We start from the raw sequence: 18,789 nt of genomic DNA on the forward strand, positions 1-18,789 counted from the left end.
GGTTACATGTACACTTAAGATTTGCAAATGTTAAACACCTAAAGTTTAACCATTTCTTTGTATGTAAATTTTAGCTCAAAAGTTTAAAAATTAAATAAATAAATAAATATTTAACCATAGTTAATGATTTACATGCTAAAGTAATTAGGGGGAAGTGTAAGGATGTCTACAGTTTACCTTGAGATGCATTTTAAAAATTGAATGGATTAAAAAGTGGAGAGAAAATCAATATATAATAAAGCAAGTATAATAAAATGTTAACAGTGAATTAATGGTGAATATACAGGCATTCATAGTAAAAAAAAAACCAACTCTAACCTATCTTTGAAATTTCTTTTAATAAAATGTTGAGGGAAAAATCAACTGGAAAGGTGGTCTTAAATTCACTGATATGTACACTTATGTGCATTTTTCTATGTGTAGGACATAGTTTAATTTTTTTTTTATGTTTTAAGATCAAAAGGAAAAATGAAAGAAATGCTTCCATGGATTAAATTTTAAATTCCCAAAATAGAAAAAATACAGTCTAGAGTTTTACATTCTTATTAGTTTTATTCAACTTTACTTGTTCTTCATCTCATTTGTATTCCTCTCATTTTAATACTTATAAATGTGCCCCCTTGGATGTAAATACCTTTGAATATGTTAAAACTGATATGATTATCACTGTTTTTCAAACTATTGTCTAACGAATTTCTATTACAACAACATGCTTTGGACAATGAGATGCACAGACAGGCACACAGATACATATATAATAAAATACAAGTCAGCATTAAATTAATTTATTAATGTCTCTACCCAGAACTCTCTATAGTAAGGAAAACCATTTTCCCCACTTATAAAAACAATCTGCAGATATGAATTTTACATAAATATTACTTCAAAATAATTCTGTAGTCACTTAGAAAAAATACAGTATGGCATGTATAAACTATAATGAAGTTGTGCTTTTACTGTTAAATGGATGGATTATTTGCCTTTTTTCCTTTGTGAAGAAAACAGTAAATATGCAACTTAATTAACTGAGATTATACTCACGGCTTAAAACTAGAATGGCCAAAGTAGGTCTTGAGGCAATTAATTTGCTTTGCAGTAGGTCCTGGTAACCAACAGTCTTAAAATAAAACGGACATTTACATTAAAATAGAAGTACACAAAGTGAGAGGGAGTAAGTTTTATTTCACTGACTTCTTTTAAAGAATATAGTGGTAGGTACCAAAGGTCACTGTTGTCTTTTAAATCCACCCAATTTTGTCCTCTGGGTACCAGTCATGACTCCAGGTAAACCCTTTGATTAGTTACCTAATACTAAGGATTAGAACTTTGTTGTGATTCAGTTTGCCAGCCCCGTAAAAAAACAATGTTTTGGAATTTGCTATACTTTCAAAAACTAACATTTAGAGCCAACAAGGGCGAGTAAAACGCCAATCCAAATTTTATAATATAACCAACTTCCAATCAATAGTAAGCAGAAATCACATTACTGTCACAAATAAAATCTATAGATAAAACAAGATCTTCATTTTAATTACCATTCCACCAAATCTTTGACCAAAATTCCAACTGCATAGCAGAATGGAATGACATTAATTTTACCCCACTGATTTTCATTTTTTCCTCAGGTTGAAGGGTTCATGGGGGCCGAGAAAGAGCAAAGCAAAGAGTCAAGATAATTCATTTCTAAACAAATGAATATTTGTCCATATTTAATACAAGAAAACATAGGAAAAAAACTTTTTTAACATTTTCATGTATTTCCATCTACAAAATTATTTTAAATTTTCCACATTTTAACATTGATGAAATCTAGCTCTAAGGAGTTCTACTCTATGAGAAGACACCCACACCTTGTCATAATGAGTATCATATCACTTAAATGACAGAAGATTCACTTAGTGGATTCTTTACTAGAGTTTGCATATACAAGATGAAAATTAGTCCATTTTGCTATTTGACACTGTGTCATTTATTTTAAGTAATAAGCTCCTGAAGGACAGACACTGTGTACCTATGCCATTTACAATAATGTTTAATATAATTAATTTATGATTTCTTATTAATGATTTTTTATGATTTTGACAAACAAAATATAAAATTTAGGATGAAAAGTTTCACATCACCATGTTCACCAAATGACACAACACTTCTATTACTTTACTCTTCTAAATAGTAACATTGTGCTTTATGAAGACCAAAGCACTAAGGGATTTAATGACAAGTTTCTAGGACCTAATTAACTACATGCCACAAAATCATTGACCTCCAAAATGTTTAAAACCTGGACCCTAAATTAAAATCAGTGGTAGGTATCAGAGATGAGTCGTTTCAAACATATTACAGTGCTTACCTTCATCAACAACTTCTTCCTCTTCAATGGCTTCATTCTCATCTTCATCATCTTCTTCAGAAGGAAGACCCAGATTTCTTTCCATTTCTATGCATTTTGAATGATTTGGATCTACTGTGCTACTATTTAGGTTTTCTAAAGACTGAACGTTTGAAAGAATTTTTAAAAGCAAAATCATTGACAGTGTTGTATCTTTTTCAGCGAACACAAAAGGAGTATTATTAACAGAGCCTACAATTTAGTTCAAAGCTGGCAGATGTGCAAGCAATACCACAAAAGAACATGTGTGCTCCAGTTTAAATATGTGCTCAAGAATGGTTTCTAAGGCACAAGGCCAAAGAGGAATACTGCCAGCATAAACAGGGTTCATTAATACCATATAATGAACTGCCCCCAGGGAAAGTTACCATAAATTTTGAATTTAGATTATTTAAAACATTTTTTTCTTTATCATATTTCAATGCTTTCAATTCTGAAGTGGTAAATGTGGGTTTTAATGTTATTTTTGTAATGAGTTTCTCTATATCATGTGTCAGTCACATTCTTTTTGAGTAAGCGTAAGGTTTAAACTATAAGCAAACAATAAATGTGTTTTTGGAGTTGTCAAAACAACAACAAAAGACAGATAATTTTAGGAAAGGAATATTACAAATGTGAAATGAAGTTTATTTGTTTTCATTTTGGCTTGATATCTGATTTCCTCCCCTAAATCAAGGTTATCTATTTAACGAACCTAAGGATATTTCAAAATTGTTTCATCTGTAAAATTTCTAACTGAGAAATAACAGGAAGAATTATTAAACCACAGTTCTCATTTTCTCTTTATATTAAACCTTCCATTTAGTAAGTTTGACTTTAAAGGTTTTTTTAAAATTGTATTCATTTCAGGCCTACAAAAGGAAAAACAAATGATTTTCTTCCTGATTTTTTATTCAAGTCAACAAACAGACTTAGAAAAGCATTTTGGAAATAAAGTTCTCTCATATGGGCACCCAGGGTGCCTTCTAAGAGGTTCAATATATAATATAAAGTTGTGAAAGTCCACAACTATCCTATAAATGCACTACTTTAACAGCACTCCTCGGAGAAATGGCTCATCACTAAAGGAATATGGTTTAGTATGTACACTCTTTTATTATTGTTAGCTAATGTTTATTATAAACACTTAGGAAATGCCAGGCTCTTTAGTAAACTCTTCAAAAGTAACACCTTAATAATAAATACGACTGTTAACTGAGTATCAAAAAGCTAAGAAACTCGCCCAAAGTCACACAGCTGATAAAGGGAGAAGCTAGAATTTGAACCCACATTTACATTCAGAATCCACATTCCTATCACTACCCACTACACTGCCTCAAAATTAAAGAATCAGGAACTTAATCTCATTTCATAAAAAGAAAAATCACATCAACCTAAAGATGAGGACTAACAAGTATGCGTAATGGTGAACTTCTGTGTTTTTCTTCATTTTTCACTTTATTTAGCAAAATTTAGGCTTTTCTTTCTAATTTTCCATCCTTGATTCATAAGACCTGACAAAGAAACCCGAGGTCAGGTGAAGTAGAAAATACATAAATTATTAAATGATATTTTCAACTTTGATAACAAAATAGGGGAAAACTGAACCATTTAAAACATTAGAAAATTATATATAATAGAAAACAGCAAATAAAATCAAAGGAAGTAAAGAAGAATATGGAATGTATAAAAACAGAACCTCCAAATAAAAGTGGATATACATGGATGGGAAGAAAGAGAAACCTATTTCAATACTGGAGAGCTGAATCACTACCCATGTTCCAGGAAAAGATTAAAAGTACGTGACCTAAGAGGGAAGAGAAAACATACTACTGTTTTCTACTATGTAAAAATTAGTATACTACTCCTACTACTACTACATTATTCATAGACCATACCAAGATATAAAGAAATATGAAATGGAAAACAAAATCTAATGTTACATAAGTGATAGCAATCTCATTGTGGTGGGACCAGTTTAGAATTAGGCAATATTTTACTTAATTAATGTCCCTTGGAAAGAACTGGAAGTAATTTTCCATAATGTTGAACATACCTTAAGCATCTCCATTTCTAAATCTTCATCACTCTCAATTACATAAGATATATCCTCTTCGTTATCCTTGGAAGACAAAAAAAAAAAAAATTTCAAACATTAATTTCCAGCATAATTGACTCCATACTCTCTTTTCCACAAAATAAAGTTCCTATATGCTAAATAACTTTAGACTACTTCCTATTCTTCTCTAATAAATAAATTTATAATATATATTTATATGTTTATATGACAGGTAGATAAAAAGGACGGGAGAGACAATGGTAGGGAGGAATAAACATAGAAACAAAGAAAGAAACAAAGAACCAAGTTAAAAGAGAAAAAAAGAAATATAATTGGAAAGATAAACAAGATAGACAAACAGACATGAAATAAAGCCCACACTCTCTAAATGAGAGTACAGAGTGACAAGCTCACCTATGGTTAAAAAAATCTCAAACTGTGTTTCCCAAACTTTTTGAGTACAAGAACCTGTTTGCAATCTTGAAAAATTCTGTACAAAGCCAGGAACTACAGTTGTTCTCTTACAGCCACTGATTTTTAAAAGATAAAAAAAAGCTACTATGATTGTAATAATACCTTTAAATATTGTTATTTTGCAAATAGCATCTACAGATGTTTGAAAAACAGGGTCAGATAAGTTATTTATTCAGCTATTGCCAATACCTGGTTATGACGAAACTACAATAACATGGCAATCCCCGCGAAGCAGGTGTCCAAGGATAGAAACCTGTACAAAAGAAACCCACAAAAGAAATACAGAAGGACCCTTAAAGAAGACTAATCTTTAAACTGGAAGTAGGAAAAGGAAGTACAGCCTTAATTAACCTGCAAAAATTAAGCTTTAAAGAAGATTTTAAAGTAAGTTTTATACAAGGAAAGAAAAAATCTTTTACTTTTTAAATCATTATTTATTTGCTGTGTGGGTCTTTAATGAATTTTTTAAATGCTAATAATTATTACACAATAAAAAATGGCAATAATTGGGAGTAAAAGATGTGAGTCAGATCATGAAATCCTGATCACAATTCTATGTCACTGTATGAAACATATCACTTTAAAGTGAATAACTAATACAAAATTTCTAGAAAATCAAAAGGTAATGCAGATGTTAGCAAAAGATATTCCCCAAAAGAAGAATCTGCTTTACAAATGGTTGGTATGAAAACAATGTTAAAATAAAGTGCATTCATATACTGACAGAAGTGATTACTAATATAGTTACCAAACACAGAGAAGTACTGAGACTCTGTCATTAGAAAACTGAGGAAATAATCCTATTAAATGACTTTCAAATCTAACTTTAAAAACTTAAAACTTATTATAAAAGAAAATGTATAAAATTCTACCAAACATAAGCAACAAAGGTAATTTTTTTAATTAATGAAAAACAAATGAGGTAAAAATTATACAGCTATATGTCTCTTTTGTCTTTACAATAAAAGAAACACAATGATTCCTCCAATACAACTTCACTATTTCAAAAAATATGCTTGTTAGCCAACAGAAAAACATAATCTCACAAATTAAACTAATCAAATCAGAACATAATAATTAGAAACCTAAACATGAAGTTGAGAGAAAATATAGAATGTTTAACAATAATCTATCAAGAAAAAAATGTACGTTTCTGACTCTAGATGACAGTAAAGGTTAGTGTCAAGCAAAAACATCAGTTTATTAGAAACCCTCTCAGACTATCAAGTGAAGAAAACCCATATGAAGAAATAAAACTACTCTCAAAAATCAAGTTTGGAAGAGAATCCCTAGTAGATATGTAGGGAATCCACAAAAAGAAGAGGTATATATTAGGTAGGAGAAATGCTTAGCAAATTATAACAAATGTGTATTGACACTAAAAATCTTTCCACTATAAAATGCTGCTTATTATAGTAAGTCAGGAGTAGCAAACCCAGTCCACTTTTTGCTTTTGTAAATGAAGTTTTACTGAAATGCAGACAGGCTATTTGTCTATAGCTGCTTTCACACTGAATTGGTAGAACTGGGCAGTTAACAACAGAAACTGTGTGGTCTGCAAAGCCTAAAATATTTACTATCTGCCCCTCTACAGAAAAAATCAGCCAACCACTACCATGAATTAAAATTGTTTTCTCTTTACTGTATTTAGTACCTCAGGAGATTTGCAAGTAACATCACCAAGATGTTTTTCCTGAGCCTGTTGTTCCAAACGTTGGAGTTCATCTTCTGTAATATCTAATGACATGATACAAACTCTTTCTGGAGTCTCTTCCAACTTATTATCTTCTAATTCATCTTCAAATCCATCTTCTTCTTGTTTTACTTCGTTTGCAAGTACATTTTCTCCATCATGTTTAATTAAATTATCAGGTGTTGTGTCCCATGCTTCATCTGTAACTTCAGTAAAAATTTTATGTTCTCTAATTTGTTTCTGTTGTACTTCACCAGCAGTGGGCTCTTCCAACGGTAATAAGTGAAAATTACTGCTGGGCCTCAGTTCATTCTCAGTAGAACCAAGTATCATCTTCCTCAATGAATACAGATTTTCTGAAATATCCTTCAATAGTACAGAAACCCTAAAAAAAAATTTAAGAAAGGTGAGTTCAACTTTAATTGGGTTAACTCTAAGGACAAGTTTTAATGCTTTTTAAAAGAAGAAGATCTTCACTTAAAGGACACACTGGATTAAAGATGCTCTTCATACCCTAATACCCACTATATGCTTATAGCTTCTGGGCTACTCTTTAGTACAGCAAGGTACTTCTACATTCAACGGCTGACTTGCGTGCTTACTAAAGTGTCAGTAGTATTTTGTCCCAAACTAATTGTTTATGGTGTCATTCCTTATCCATACCTGATTTTCATGTTAAGCAGATATCCAAGCCTGTCAAACTGTATTTATAAATGAAAAGCAAATATGCTCTGAATGTGGCCTCACGCAGTCCACTGGAAGTGCAGTTAAGTGAACTTGAATTCATGTTTATGGCATGTATTTTGGCTGTTCAGAGGCCTTTTTGTTCTCCCCTGGTTTAGAAGTGTAATCTACATAAGTGAAGTAATACCGGAGACTTTTACAAAAAACCTGAAATAAGAGATTTAACTAGTTTTTGTTTTGACACTAAAACTTTACAAGATATACCTTTATTAAAAATGAATCCAGGGACTTCCCTGGTGGTCCAGTGGTAAGAAATACACCTTCCAAAAGCGGGGGATGCAGGTTCGATTCCTGGTCAGGGAACTAAGATCTCACATGCTGTGGGGCAGCTGGGCCCGTGCATCACCACTACTGAGCTCCTGCGCCTCAACTAGAGAGAAGCTCGTGCACCACAGCAAAGAGCCCACAGGCCACAACTAAGACCCGACACAGCCAAATATAAATAAATAAATAATAAATCTTTTTTTAAAAAAATGAATCCAGTATTCCCCATTCTCAAATTTTAAGAAAACTACTTAGCGTTGATATTACAAAGCAAAGCATTAAGCACATGTAATTTACATTCAATAGATATTCTAATTCCTAGAAAAAATCTGAAATGCATGTGAACAGTAATTTTTCATGTAAATGGTGATTTTTCTTCTTCCATGGAGGGAAAAATGTAAAAATGAATATGAAATAGCGTTATTAGTACCTTTCCCCAGTTGACAGTTATTTCTTTCAGAAATTCTCAAAGTTACATAAAAACTACTGAAACAAATTGCTAGGGGGAAAATCACTTTGAAAAAGAGCTGAATTTCTACCTAATACTTTGAAATCCATCAAAATCTACCACAAATCTCATCCAAAAAAGAATACATTAACATTGCATTTTGTCAGAGTCAGAATTCTATTTCAACTAACTGCTTCACATTCATACAAAGGATTTTGGCCTCAAAATTTTATTACCACATTATAATCAATCACTGTTCAAGAGCACTCCTGCTTTTAGAGGTTTAACAAGGGAGTCATTCAGCAATTAAGGACAGAGCCAGGCCTGATTCCAAGAAGAATCAGCTGCTGGGCACCAGTAGTCCAATGTCTGTTAATCCAAATATCTCAAGTTATCTAATGCTTCGGCTATAAAATAGTCTTTAAAATCTAAATGCCTCTTGTTTTAACTGTCTGCTGATTAGGTAGACTTCTTTATATAATAATCACTTAATAGCCAGAAAAATGAAGCTACTAAAAGTTGCTTTTATTTATAGATTTCAAGTAACCAAACTATAAATATAATTAAATGAAAAATGAGCATAAACAGAAAGAGACAACTTCGAATCTTCAATATTTTCTTTCATGTGAACTTAGGAGTTTTATTTTGCTTTGCTTCATAAAACATCCTACAAAGCAGACAGAAAAGCCTCAAACTTTTTGTGCACAATTTAACAATTGGAAAGATATTTCTCAGATTTATACATCAGTCTGCGTGCATGTATGCAAGCATGAGTCTACCCTAATGAACAGTAATTCTTCACTATATATAGGAAAATGCAATAAGAACAAACAGAATTGATAAAAACAGAAATTTTTAACCTCTGTGGATCTTCCAGTTTTTCGAAAGTATCAGGAAGATGCTTAGCCAGATCTATCATCTCCTCAGAGACTGAAGTCAATTGTTTCTTCACGTCACTAGGTAGTACTTCTTCCTCTGGAAAAAAAGAATCAGTACTAATTTTCAAACTACAAAGCAGAGATATTTATTTAAACAGTATTATGGCTTAAATTTTCATTTTGTTTCTTTAAATGAATTCCAACAAAAAGACTTCCTTAACCTATCTCCAAATCACCTCAGTCACTTTATTTCCCTTCCAAATTTTTGCTCTAAAATTTTAGACTAAATTCTAAGTGATCTTCATTCATACATATTACAACCCAGTGGTTATCAACCTAGGCAGAAGGTGAAGGCAGAAATGAGAATCGGAACCCATCTGCACTATTTCAAAATCAGAAATCAATAAAACACCACATGGGAGGCTACGTACTAAATACAGTTTGGTAAACATAACCTTACCCAGCAGCCATTCCTCACTGCCCTCATTACCAGTCATCACAAAATAAAATGCAAGCCTTTCTAATCAGCGATCATCTTCCAAACTCGCAGCTTCATTCTCACTGATGGGTCTCCGTCAACACCACAAAACCTGCCCACCTTTCCCAAACCCTTCCCCTGCTTAGAATTTCTTACTCTTCATCACCACTTCTTGTGTCCTTTACAAGTCCACCCGGCTCCTCTGAAGCACTGGACATAGGATACACCATTAGCTATTCCTGCTTGCTGCAGTTATCCTGTGATCTCAAAATTACATAATTCATTGAAGATTTCGGCACCTGGTTCACTGTCTCTTCCTTCCCTACTACTCCTGTGATAATTCCTGGTAACTTCAACATTCACAGGTAACTTGATAATTCCTGGCCACCTAAGAGTATGGTGTTTTCAGTTCCTCATTCCCTCCATTTCCAACCATCTTTTCCTCAACTGACCTCAGCCACTCCTTCCCATAACCATACCCTTGATTTTACAATTGCCAGTAAAGTCACCATTTCCAAACTTCAATTACAAGCATTCCATCCTCTGAACACCTGCATGCTATCTTTCTTTGCAACACGCTTTCCCCAATACAACAATTCTTTCACACTTTCAGAACCCAGTCCATTGACCTACCGCCTTTTCCTTACCCATTACCCTTGTCACTCCCCCCATCACCCATGTCTTACGGTCCTTCCTTACCCATATTAATCATTCCTTCCTGTGGACTGAACTTTTTTGCTCCTTCCTTCTTCTATGGCAAAACACTACTCTAATTAAACCCACTTTTTTAACCTAGTTGATGCCTATACTGAAACAGTTGAATATAGTTGAAAATAAAACACAGTTATGATTATGATACTTTGCTTTAAATTCATGCACAGATCTCGACGAACCCTCAGTAATGACTGTTAATTATTCTACATTTCCCACTCTCCCACTCTCAAGATGACTATTTCATACCTCATTCTCTCTCTTCAAGCCCCCAACACCTGCCTGTCCCTCCTTTTACTCAGAGAACAATTTCACTTCTTACTTAAGAAAACAGAAACAACAATGAGAATTATATCTTCCCCCACCAATCTGCTGATTAGTCTGTATTCATATCACTACTCCCATTTACAGCAAAATTCCTTGAAAGAAAGAATTGTCCATACTCACTGTCTTCAAATTTTCTAATTCAATTTTCTCCTAAACTGACTCCCACTAAGCTTCTTCCAAAAGCTGCTTTTAGGAAGGTTACTGACGGTCTCCACACAGTCAAATATAACGGTTAATCTTAGCTGCTCATCTCACTCAAGTTCTCAGAGGCACTGAAAACAGATGACTTACTCGGACTCACAAGATTTTCTTCACTGGCTTCTGAACACCACCCTCCTGTGCTTCCTCCTCCATCACTGCCCCTTCACAGGCCTCTTTGCTGCATGCGCCTCATCTTCCTGAGCGCTAGAGGTTGGTGTGCCCTTGACGTCAATACTTGGGGGCCTCTTCTGTTCTTTATTCCACTCGCTCCCTATTTTATCTTCTCTGGTTTAACTACCATCTGTATGCTGACGACCGCCAAGTTATATCTCCAACCACCTGAATGCACTCCAGAATCATGTTTCCAACTAAGATATCTCCTTGGATATGAATAAGCCTCTAAAACTTAGCATGGCCAAAACTGAAATCTAGATTTTTCTCACTCAAATCTGCTCTCCTCATAATCTTTCCACTGTGACTGACCCTCCCATTCACTCAGTGGATCCAACCAAAATACCCAGATTGTTCTCTCACTCTCTACATCTCACCGCCCACAGAGAATTCGTCAGCAAATACATACACCCTCTACGGCTTCTCACCCCTCTGCTGCTACCAGCCTAATTCACACAATCATCATCTCCTATCTGGACTATTACAATAGCCTCCAAACCAACTTCCCTGCCTAAACACTTGCCCTCCTACAGCATCCAGAAAAATACTTTCAAGATAAAAATTTAATCATATCATTCTGCTGCTCCAAACCCTATAAGGATTTCGCATCACTCATTATGGTATTTATTTTAATTAATAAAATATGAAGTCAGATTCACAGCCTATACGGCCCTAAATGCTCTGGCCCAAGCTACTTTTCTGGCATCATTTCCTATTCCTCTCACTCTTACTCATTTCACCTCAGTCACACTCACTGTCCCTCAGACACTCTGCTCTCTCTTCCCCTCACGCCTTCCATGTTCTCCCCTTGGGCATCATTCCCTCACTCAGACAAATGAAGTAAAGAGGTTTGGTCTGCTTTGGTTCAGTGCAATTTCATCAGCAAGTGGTACACTGCCTGACCCACAATAAACACCCAACAAATATGGTATATGAATAAATGAATAAATATTCCCTTTCCAAACCAAGCTTCTTAAAAAAAAAAAAAGTTACTTACACAAGCTTTCTCACGTTCCTTACATCTTAGTCCTCCATTCACACAAACGTGATTTCTCCCACATCATTCCACTCTTGCTTCGGTTACAGGACCTTCATGGTACCCAAGCCTGTGACCCTTTCTTGTGCCCCCATGACCACTCTCTCCTCGATATACCCTTTTGTCACCCAGTACACCAAAGCTGCTGCAGTAAAAGATTACAAATGATTGCCACATTGCCAAATCCAAGGACTAATTCTGAGTCCTCAGCTTCTCAGACTCTCAGGAAAATTTAAAACAGTTGATAACACCCTCCTACAAAAAACATGCTCTTTACTTGGCCTGCTGCACACCCCGCCTCCTCATTTCCTTCTATGCCCATGGCAGCTCCTCTGGTGTCCCCCTCCTCCACGCAAACATTAAATACTAAGAGTTCCTCACGACTCTCAGCCCCACTTCTTTATCTCAAACTCCTCATTCTTTACCTTGAATTCAAACTGTCCCCGGAGTTTCAGGCTGGGTATCTAAGTGCCTGCAGGCCACCACCTCCATTTCGCTAGCTCGCAGGCTTCCTTCCTTTAACATGCCTAAATTCAACTGTATGACTCCTCGACCCCAAACCCTGCTCCTCCTCTTCAACGTTTCTCACCACTGTTGCTCATGCCAGCAGCACAGGACTGATCCTTGGCACGTGGCTCACACCATCACATTAAATTCTTTTCATTCTACTGCCCTATTAAGTGTCTTTTGCATCTATCCACTTCTCTCCATCCTCAATACAACCAACCAAGCCAGGTCACCATCACCTCTCACTTGGATTATGGGCACAGCCTCCTAACAGGTCTTTCCACTGTGACCCTTGCCCTCCAGAACCCATTTTCTGCTCTACAGTCCAAGTTTGTATTTTTTAATGTAATTCACGTCACTCCTGTGCTTAAAACCCTCAAGAGCTCTTAGGAGGAAATGTAAACCCCTAACATGGCCTATCTGCTCTCCTTTTTCTGCTTCTCCTACACCCCCCACCCTGTCATATTCAATAGCTTACCGTGCTTTACTGCTTTCAGTTGCCTATAGATACCTCTTACCTCTGAAACTTGGCCCCTGCTATTTCCTGTGCCTTTGACACTTCTCCTCTGCTCTTCAGCTAGCTGACTCCTGCTCATATTTCAGGTCTTGCCGTAAATGTCACTTTCTCCATAAAATATTCTCTAATACCTCCAGATATGCATGGATGCCTCTCCTATATGCTAACCGTAACACCTTTTTTTCCCACATCATAAGCCTCATCTTCCTACACTGCCTTTTTTTGGTTCATCTATATCCCCCATAAAGTTGTAGGTTTCCCTCTCAGGAAACAGATCGTGCCTGTCTTGTTCACTGCTGGATCTCCATTCATAAAGGGCTGAATAATATTTAATAAATGAATAAAAATATATTTAACTACTGTATCATTTAGTGTTTATTAGCTACCATCTTGGGAATAAGCTAGTATTTTAAGTGAGAAACAATGTGCAAATATCTTTTTATTTTCTGATGTTCTAATCTTCCTGTATCCTTTAATAAAAGAAAAAACACAAACTTATAATACAAACCAAAAGTGGTCATTTGAAAATATCGTCTATATACACGGGGAAAATTTGAGAAAGGTGAGGTTGACACTGCTGGAAGGAAAGGAGGGAGGGAGGGAGGGAGGGAGGAAGTGGCCATTCTGTTTGGAGAAAAACAGCAGAGTTATCGTATCCTGGAGAAAATTTAGAAATTTAAACCAGGGCACTATAAAGCATCTTATATACTTTAAATATTTATAGCAAAGATGTATAATCTCCAGACTGAGAGGTGGGTGGTTGTATCACTGATGTTATTAAGACCCAACTCTAGAAGCCTAGTGAACAGCAATGCTACAAAGGAAAACTAGTTAAGTCCTGCTTTGCTACAACCAACATGCCTGAAGCCCTAAGCTTTGGCCAAGTAGACCTCATCCTAATGTCAACACTGCTCAGACAATCAAGGAGTTGTAATAATACTAAATATTTTGCACATGTGTGAATACTTTTTGGAGATAAACCTCACAAATGAGCAAATTCAAATCTTACCTTTTATTTTCAGACCATAACATACCTTCATGTATAGCAAATATCTGTACAGCGTCTCCCGAATTTTCTAATTTTTGATAAATGATGAAACCAGCCTACAGGAAAACCAAAAAATGAAAACAGTATACTAAAGATCACCAAATAAAATTTCATGTCCCATCTTTACAAAAATCTAAAACAATGATTCCCAAGGCACCCAAAAAGCTGAATTCAACCTATTAAGTTATGCAAAGGTCTAAATGTCTTTATTTATTCACCACACCAATTGTGAGAATGCAGAAAGTAGCTGTCTACACCTTAAAATAAAAATTTTAACATTTTAACGTCCAATATTATGAGCAGGTAACGAAATCAAATAACTTATAAATGGAATCTAACAAAATACAATCAAGTAAGAGAAAACTGTTTGACTACAGATATCCATTCCCCATTATCTCATTATTAGCTGTTAGTCAGTGTATATACAGTTCTCCTTCTAGCTACTGTTAATAGGAACAATCAAGTCACACGAATTTCTCATGAATAAAAATGCTATAGAACTTGTACTAGTTCTCAACAAGTTTTCTGATTTTTTTAAACAGAACATAAAGGAAAATTATCTTTCTATTTCCCCACAAAATTGAATTTTTTCTGTTTATAAATAAAAGGAGCTTCCATTCATAAAAACAGATGCAAAAAAGTAAACAATAAGATATTCATCTACAAATAAAAGTATAAGGGGAAAAAAAGTCCATTGGAACATAAAATACATTTCTTGGAAACAAACAAACAATAGTGCTATATATATAGATAAGGCCAGATTTCATTATGTACGAATATGTAAATATGAAAATACATCTGACTAACAGCAGTAGAAAGCTAATTGTGGAGGCAATTTTTCTAAATTTTTACCACATTTTAAATATAAACATAAGAAATAAGGGCAGTTTCAATATAGAAACTGTATTGTAGTTCTTTTTATTCTGTAGTGGCCTATAATAAAATACATCATCAATACCATTTGTTCTTGCTCAGTCTAAGCTTATTCGCCTTGCATGTTTTCAGAGAACTCACATTTTTTACATATAAATTGGACATTATTTTGGCTTCATGACAATAAAAATAACTAGTATTAAACAATCTATTGATTGGTACTTGCTAATTAATACTCAGAATTACAAGTTTCACTAAATTTCTTCCTAAGCATTTTTAATGCCAAACTGATTTAAAAGATTTTAGTTAAGTTTGTGCCACTACCACAATAAAACTTTTATAAAGTAATTTATTATAAAGTTTAACAAACAGATCATAGTCTAAAGATGTCTGGTACATACATAAGCATCAGTGGCTGCATATAGTTTCTGGTCCTCAGTGAGGGGAAACTTACTCCAGTTGCTGCAGCGGATAGACTTGTCTTTCAGAAGCTGTTTACCAAAGAGGTGTTTAACCAAACCACTGAGGCTCCAGGTCTCTGTACATTTCAACTAAAAGCAATGAAAAATCAACTCAGCAAAAATTATTTCCTTCTATTTTCAGATATTCCTAATTATCTGATACCAAATGAACATGTCACACATAAAGCTGGAAATGTTACACCAAAATATAAGGCAGAGATAGTCCTTAATAGATTTTCTGTCACTCAAAACCTCATTTGCAGTTTACATTATAAGAATTTAATTCTGGAATTTCCCCAATGTAGGTATTAAAATTCTTGGACTGTCGAAGCATCATTCATAGACAAAAGTTGAATAGGTTGGTAGGTTTTCTACTTCTCAGCCAAATGAATAGTTGGCTAATATGAGAATTTAACTTAATGACTACATGAATAAAATAGGGGAAATATGGGTGATGGAAGGGATGGTCAAACTTCCACTAAGAGCATCATACCACAAAAGCTGCATTATGCTCTTTAAAAAAAAAAAGATATTCAGAGGGAAGAGATATGGGAACATATGTATATGTATAACTGATTCACTTTGTTATAAAGCAGAAACTAACACACCATTGTAAAGCAATTATACCCCAATAAAGATGTTAAAAAAAAGACATTGATATAGATGGATTAAAGAGATAAAATACAATATTTAAATTTACATATATATGAAACAAAGTGAAATAATACTAAATATGGGAGAGGGTGCTTGCTTAAAGAAACTGTTTGCTAAGGCAATGGATTAGAACTGAAGGTTTTCATTATGGAACACTCACTGGGGACTTCTTTTTTACAAAAACATTATATAGCCTACATTATTTCTTCAAAAAAATCTAAAACAGATAGAAGGGACATTCTGTGAAACATAAATTTCTTGTTTGTGACAATAATATACATATTATATCTACCTTTTCATTGGCAACATCTGTCAGCTCCACAAAACTCTTCAATTTGATGTCAAAGTCACGTAGAAGTTTCCACTGATCTCCTTCAATTCCTACACCTACCTTTTTAATTGCTTCATTTTCAAGCAACATTTTTAATCCCTGAGGGAAAACTGTAACATTTTTTTATTATTTCCATAGGTTCTATCAAATTTGATAGATTTATTTTCTACTTCTTACACATTCTATGTTTATACTTAAACTTCTGTTTAAGTTTAAATTCAGAAACACACTTAACTTGAGTGTTGCTTTTCTTGCCTAAAGCAAAAAGTCCTGATTGATAAATGACAGAAAAACAACTAACATAAATGCTACCTCTGTTATCACTAAAATTTAGCCCCTCTATACTTCAGTTCTCTACTCTCTAAAACAGGAATAATATTAACGTTTGACAGAGATGATGTAAAAATTAAATAAAACAGGGATATGAGTGAATCAGGTAGAACATAAATACTTAAATAAACATAAGGTGATGAGAGAAGCACCAGTTAATTCAAGAGTTTAATTTTATATGGATAAAGTTGACATAATACAATTATCAACCATATAAAAATGAAACAAATAAAAGAGATACCAACCTGACATAGAAGAAATATGAAACAAGTAACATTTGCTCTCTGACACACACAGCTGAATTAGTGCAACTCTGCTCAGTTTCCCTTTACTGTATATTGGTGGCCATTCCATGTCAAATCCTACCACATCTCCATCAGACACACTCATGCTAAATGGGGAAAAACAGTGTAAATTAATTACATTAAAATTTTAATTTCTACATAACTAAAGACATCATTCAAAATGTTAAAAGACAAGCCATAGACAGTAGACGATATCTGTAATACATATAACTGATAATGAATAGTCAGAAAATATTAAAAATTCCTTGAAAAGTCAGTATGAAAAAGAGAAATAATCCAGTGGGGGCAAAAAAAAAAAAGGGAGGGAAATAGGAACAGGCAATTCCCCAAAGGATACCCAAATGGCCAATAAATTCAAATGCATATATGAAGATACAAAATCTCAATAGAACTCAGAGGAATGTAAATTGAACCTATACAATTTCAACATCTACCTGACTGACAAAGCTTCACAATATTAAATGCTGAGAAGGGTATCTACCAGTGGGACCACTCACATACTGGTGAATGTTTAAACTGATAAAATCCTCTTGGAAAAAACTTACAACATCTAGCTAAAGATGTGTAAACAGCATGAATTGACAAGTCTTTCTCATAAATATATAAAACTCTCATATGTGCAGAGATAGAAATGTTTAAGAATGTTCATTGCAATACTGTTCCATCTGGCAAAAACGGACACACTACATTTCCATCAACAAAAGAATGAACAAATTGTAACATACTGAAACAATGTAACACTACATAAAAGTTTAAATAGAACTTCATATACCAAACCAAAAAGAAAAATTCTCAAGAATATAAAACGTTGGGGCGTCCCTGGTGGCACAGTGGTTGAGAGTCTGCCTGCCGATGCAGGGGACACGGGTTCGTGCCCCGGTCCGGGAGGAGCCCACATGCCGCAGAGTGGCTGGGCCCGTGAGCCATGGCCGCTGAGCCTGCGCGTCCGGAGCCTGTGCTCCGCAACGGGAGAGGCCACAACAGTGAGAGGTCCGCGTACCGCCAAAAAAAAAAAAAAAGAATATAAAATGTTGAGTGAAAAAGACAAGTGGCAGAATATAAACAGAGTTTGATAGCATTATTTTTAAAGATTCTAAATGGGCAAAGTAATAGTATATGATATTTGGGGATATAAAATTATGAAAATTATAGAAAATATGAGGGAATGCTAAACACTGAACTCGTGACAGAGTTCTCTCAGAGGACTGCAGAGGAGAGAATCAGAAAGGGCATACACGGGCTTCAGTTGTATTTTATTGTTTCATGTCTTAATAAAGATTTGAAGAAAATTAAGATTTGATAAAGCTAGTGGAAGGAATATGGGTGCTTGTTGTATTATTGTTTATATATGCCTATTTCACAATTTTTAAAAGTGAAAAATGTACTTTAAAAATTTTTTTAAACTCAACCTCTGCTTTGGGCTAAGATGAAATAACACTGATCAGTCATAACTTTCCTTCATGAACAAACAGAAAACTGGACAAAATATATAAACAACAGTTTTCAGACACTAGACAATGGGCAGTACAGGACTATGCTCTCTGAGGGAAGGAAATAAATGGTAAGGCCTACTGCTGCCCCAGCTTTCTGCCTGGAACATTCCAGATAACAGAACAGGGAGGAGAGTCCAAAGCAGAGCACTGAATTGGGAGACAGAGCTCAGAGCCAGAGAAGAGGAGGCAGCTAGAAGTTGTGGGTAGAGTCCTGGGGAGGAGGGAGCTAGGCAGAAAAAGACGTGCAAGCATGCAGTGACACTGCGAGGCTAGACAAAGAAAAACCAGGGAACTGTAAGCTGGACAGCTCCTAGGGCTTACATAGAGGTAAGAGGCATTAAAGTTCTGAAAAGTTGGAGTAGATTCTTTTTGATCACCTGGGGCAGTCAACAAAGACTCCAGCCAGAAAGGTCACACC

The 18,789-nt window shown here is 34.7% G+C and overlaps 1 protein-coding gene across 7 annotated transcripts in view; it reads right to left on the reverse strand.

The window, feature by feature from the left end:
• The window catches only part of WRN (WRN RecQ like helicase), a 137,425-nt gene that overhangs the window by 83,874 nt on the left and 34,762 nt on the right, over nucleotides 1-18,789 (reverse strand). For 5 of the 7 annotated variants that reach the window (XM_049704224.1, XM_049704223.1, XM_049704222.1 and 2 more), the window contains exons 4-12: nucleotides 16,819-16,964; nucleotides 16,205-16,353; nucleotides 15,199-15,348; nucleotides 13,911-13,980; nucleotides 8,911-9,025; nucleotides 6,556-6,979; nucleotides 4,425-4,490; nucleotides 2,351-2,492; nucleotides 1,042-1,117 (exon numbers count right to left, since the gene is read on the reverse strand). In XM_049704224.1, coding sequence (XP_049560181.1) covers nucleotides 1,042-1,117; nucleotides 2,351-2,492; nucleotides 4,425-4,490; nucleotides 6,556-6,979; nucleotides 8,911-9,025; nucleotides 13,911-13,980; nucleotides 15,199-15,348; nucleotides 16,205-16,353; nucleotides 16,819-16,964 — 1,338 coding nt within the window. Of the gene's footprint in view, nucleotides 1-1,041; nucleotides 1,118-2,350; nucleotides 2,493-4,424; nucleotides 4,491-6,555; nucleotides 6,980-8,910; nucleotides 9,026-11,813; nucleotides 13,876-13,910; nucleotides 13,981-15,198; nucleotides 15,349-16,204; nucleotides 16,354-16,818; nucleotides 16,965-18,789 lie in introns of those variants that run through there. The other 2 variants (XM_049704226.1, XM_049704227.1) reach the window with 2 other exon arrangements.

Source organism: Orcinus orca, chromosome 21 (assembly GCF_937001465.1).
Source record: "Orcinus orca chromosome 21, mOrcOrc1.1, whole genome shotgun sequence".
Lineage (NCBI taxonomy): Eukaryota > Metazoa > Chordata > Mammalia > Artiodactyla > Delphinidae > Orcinus > Orcinus orca.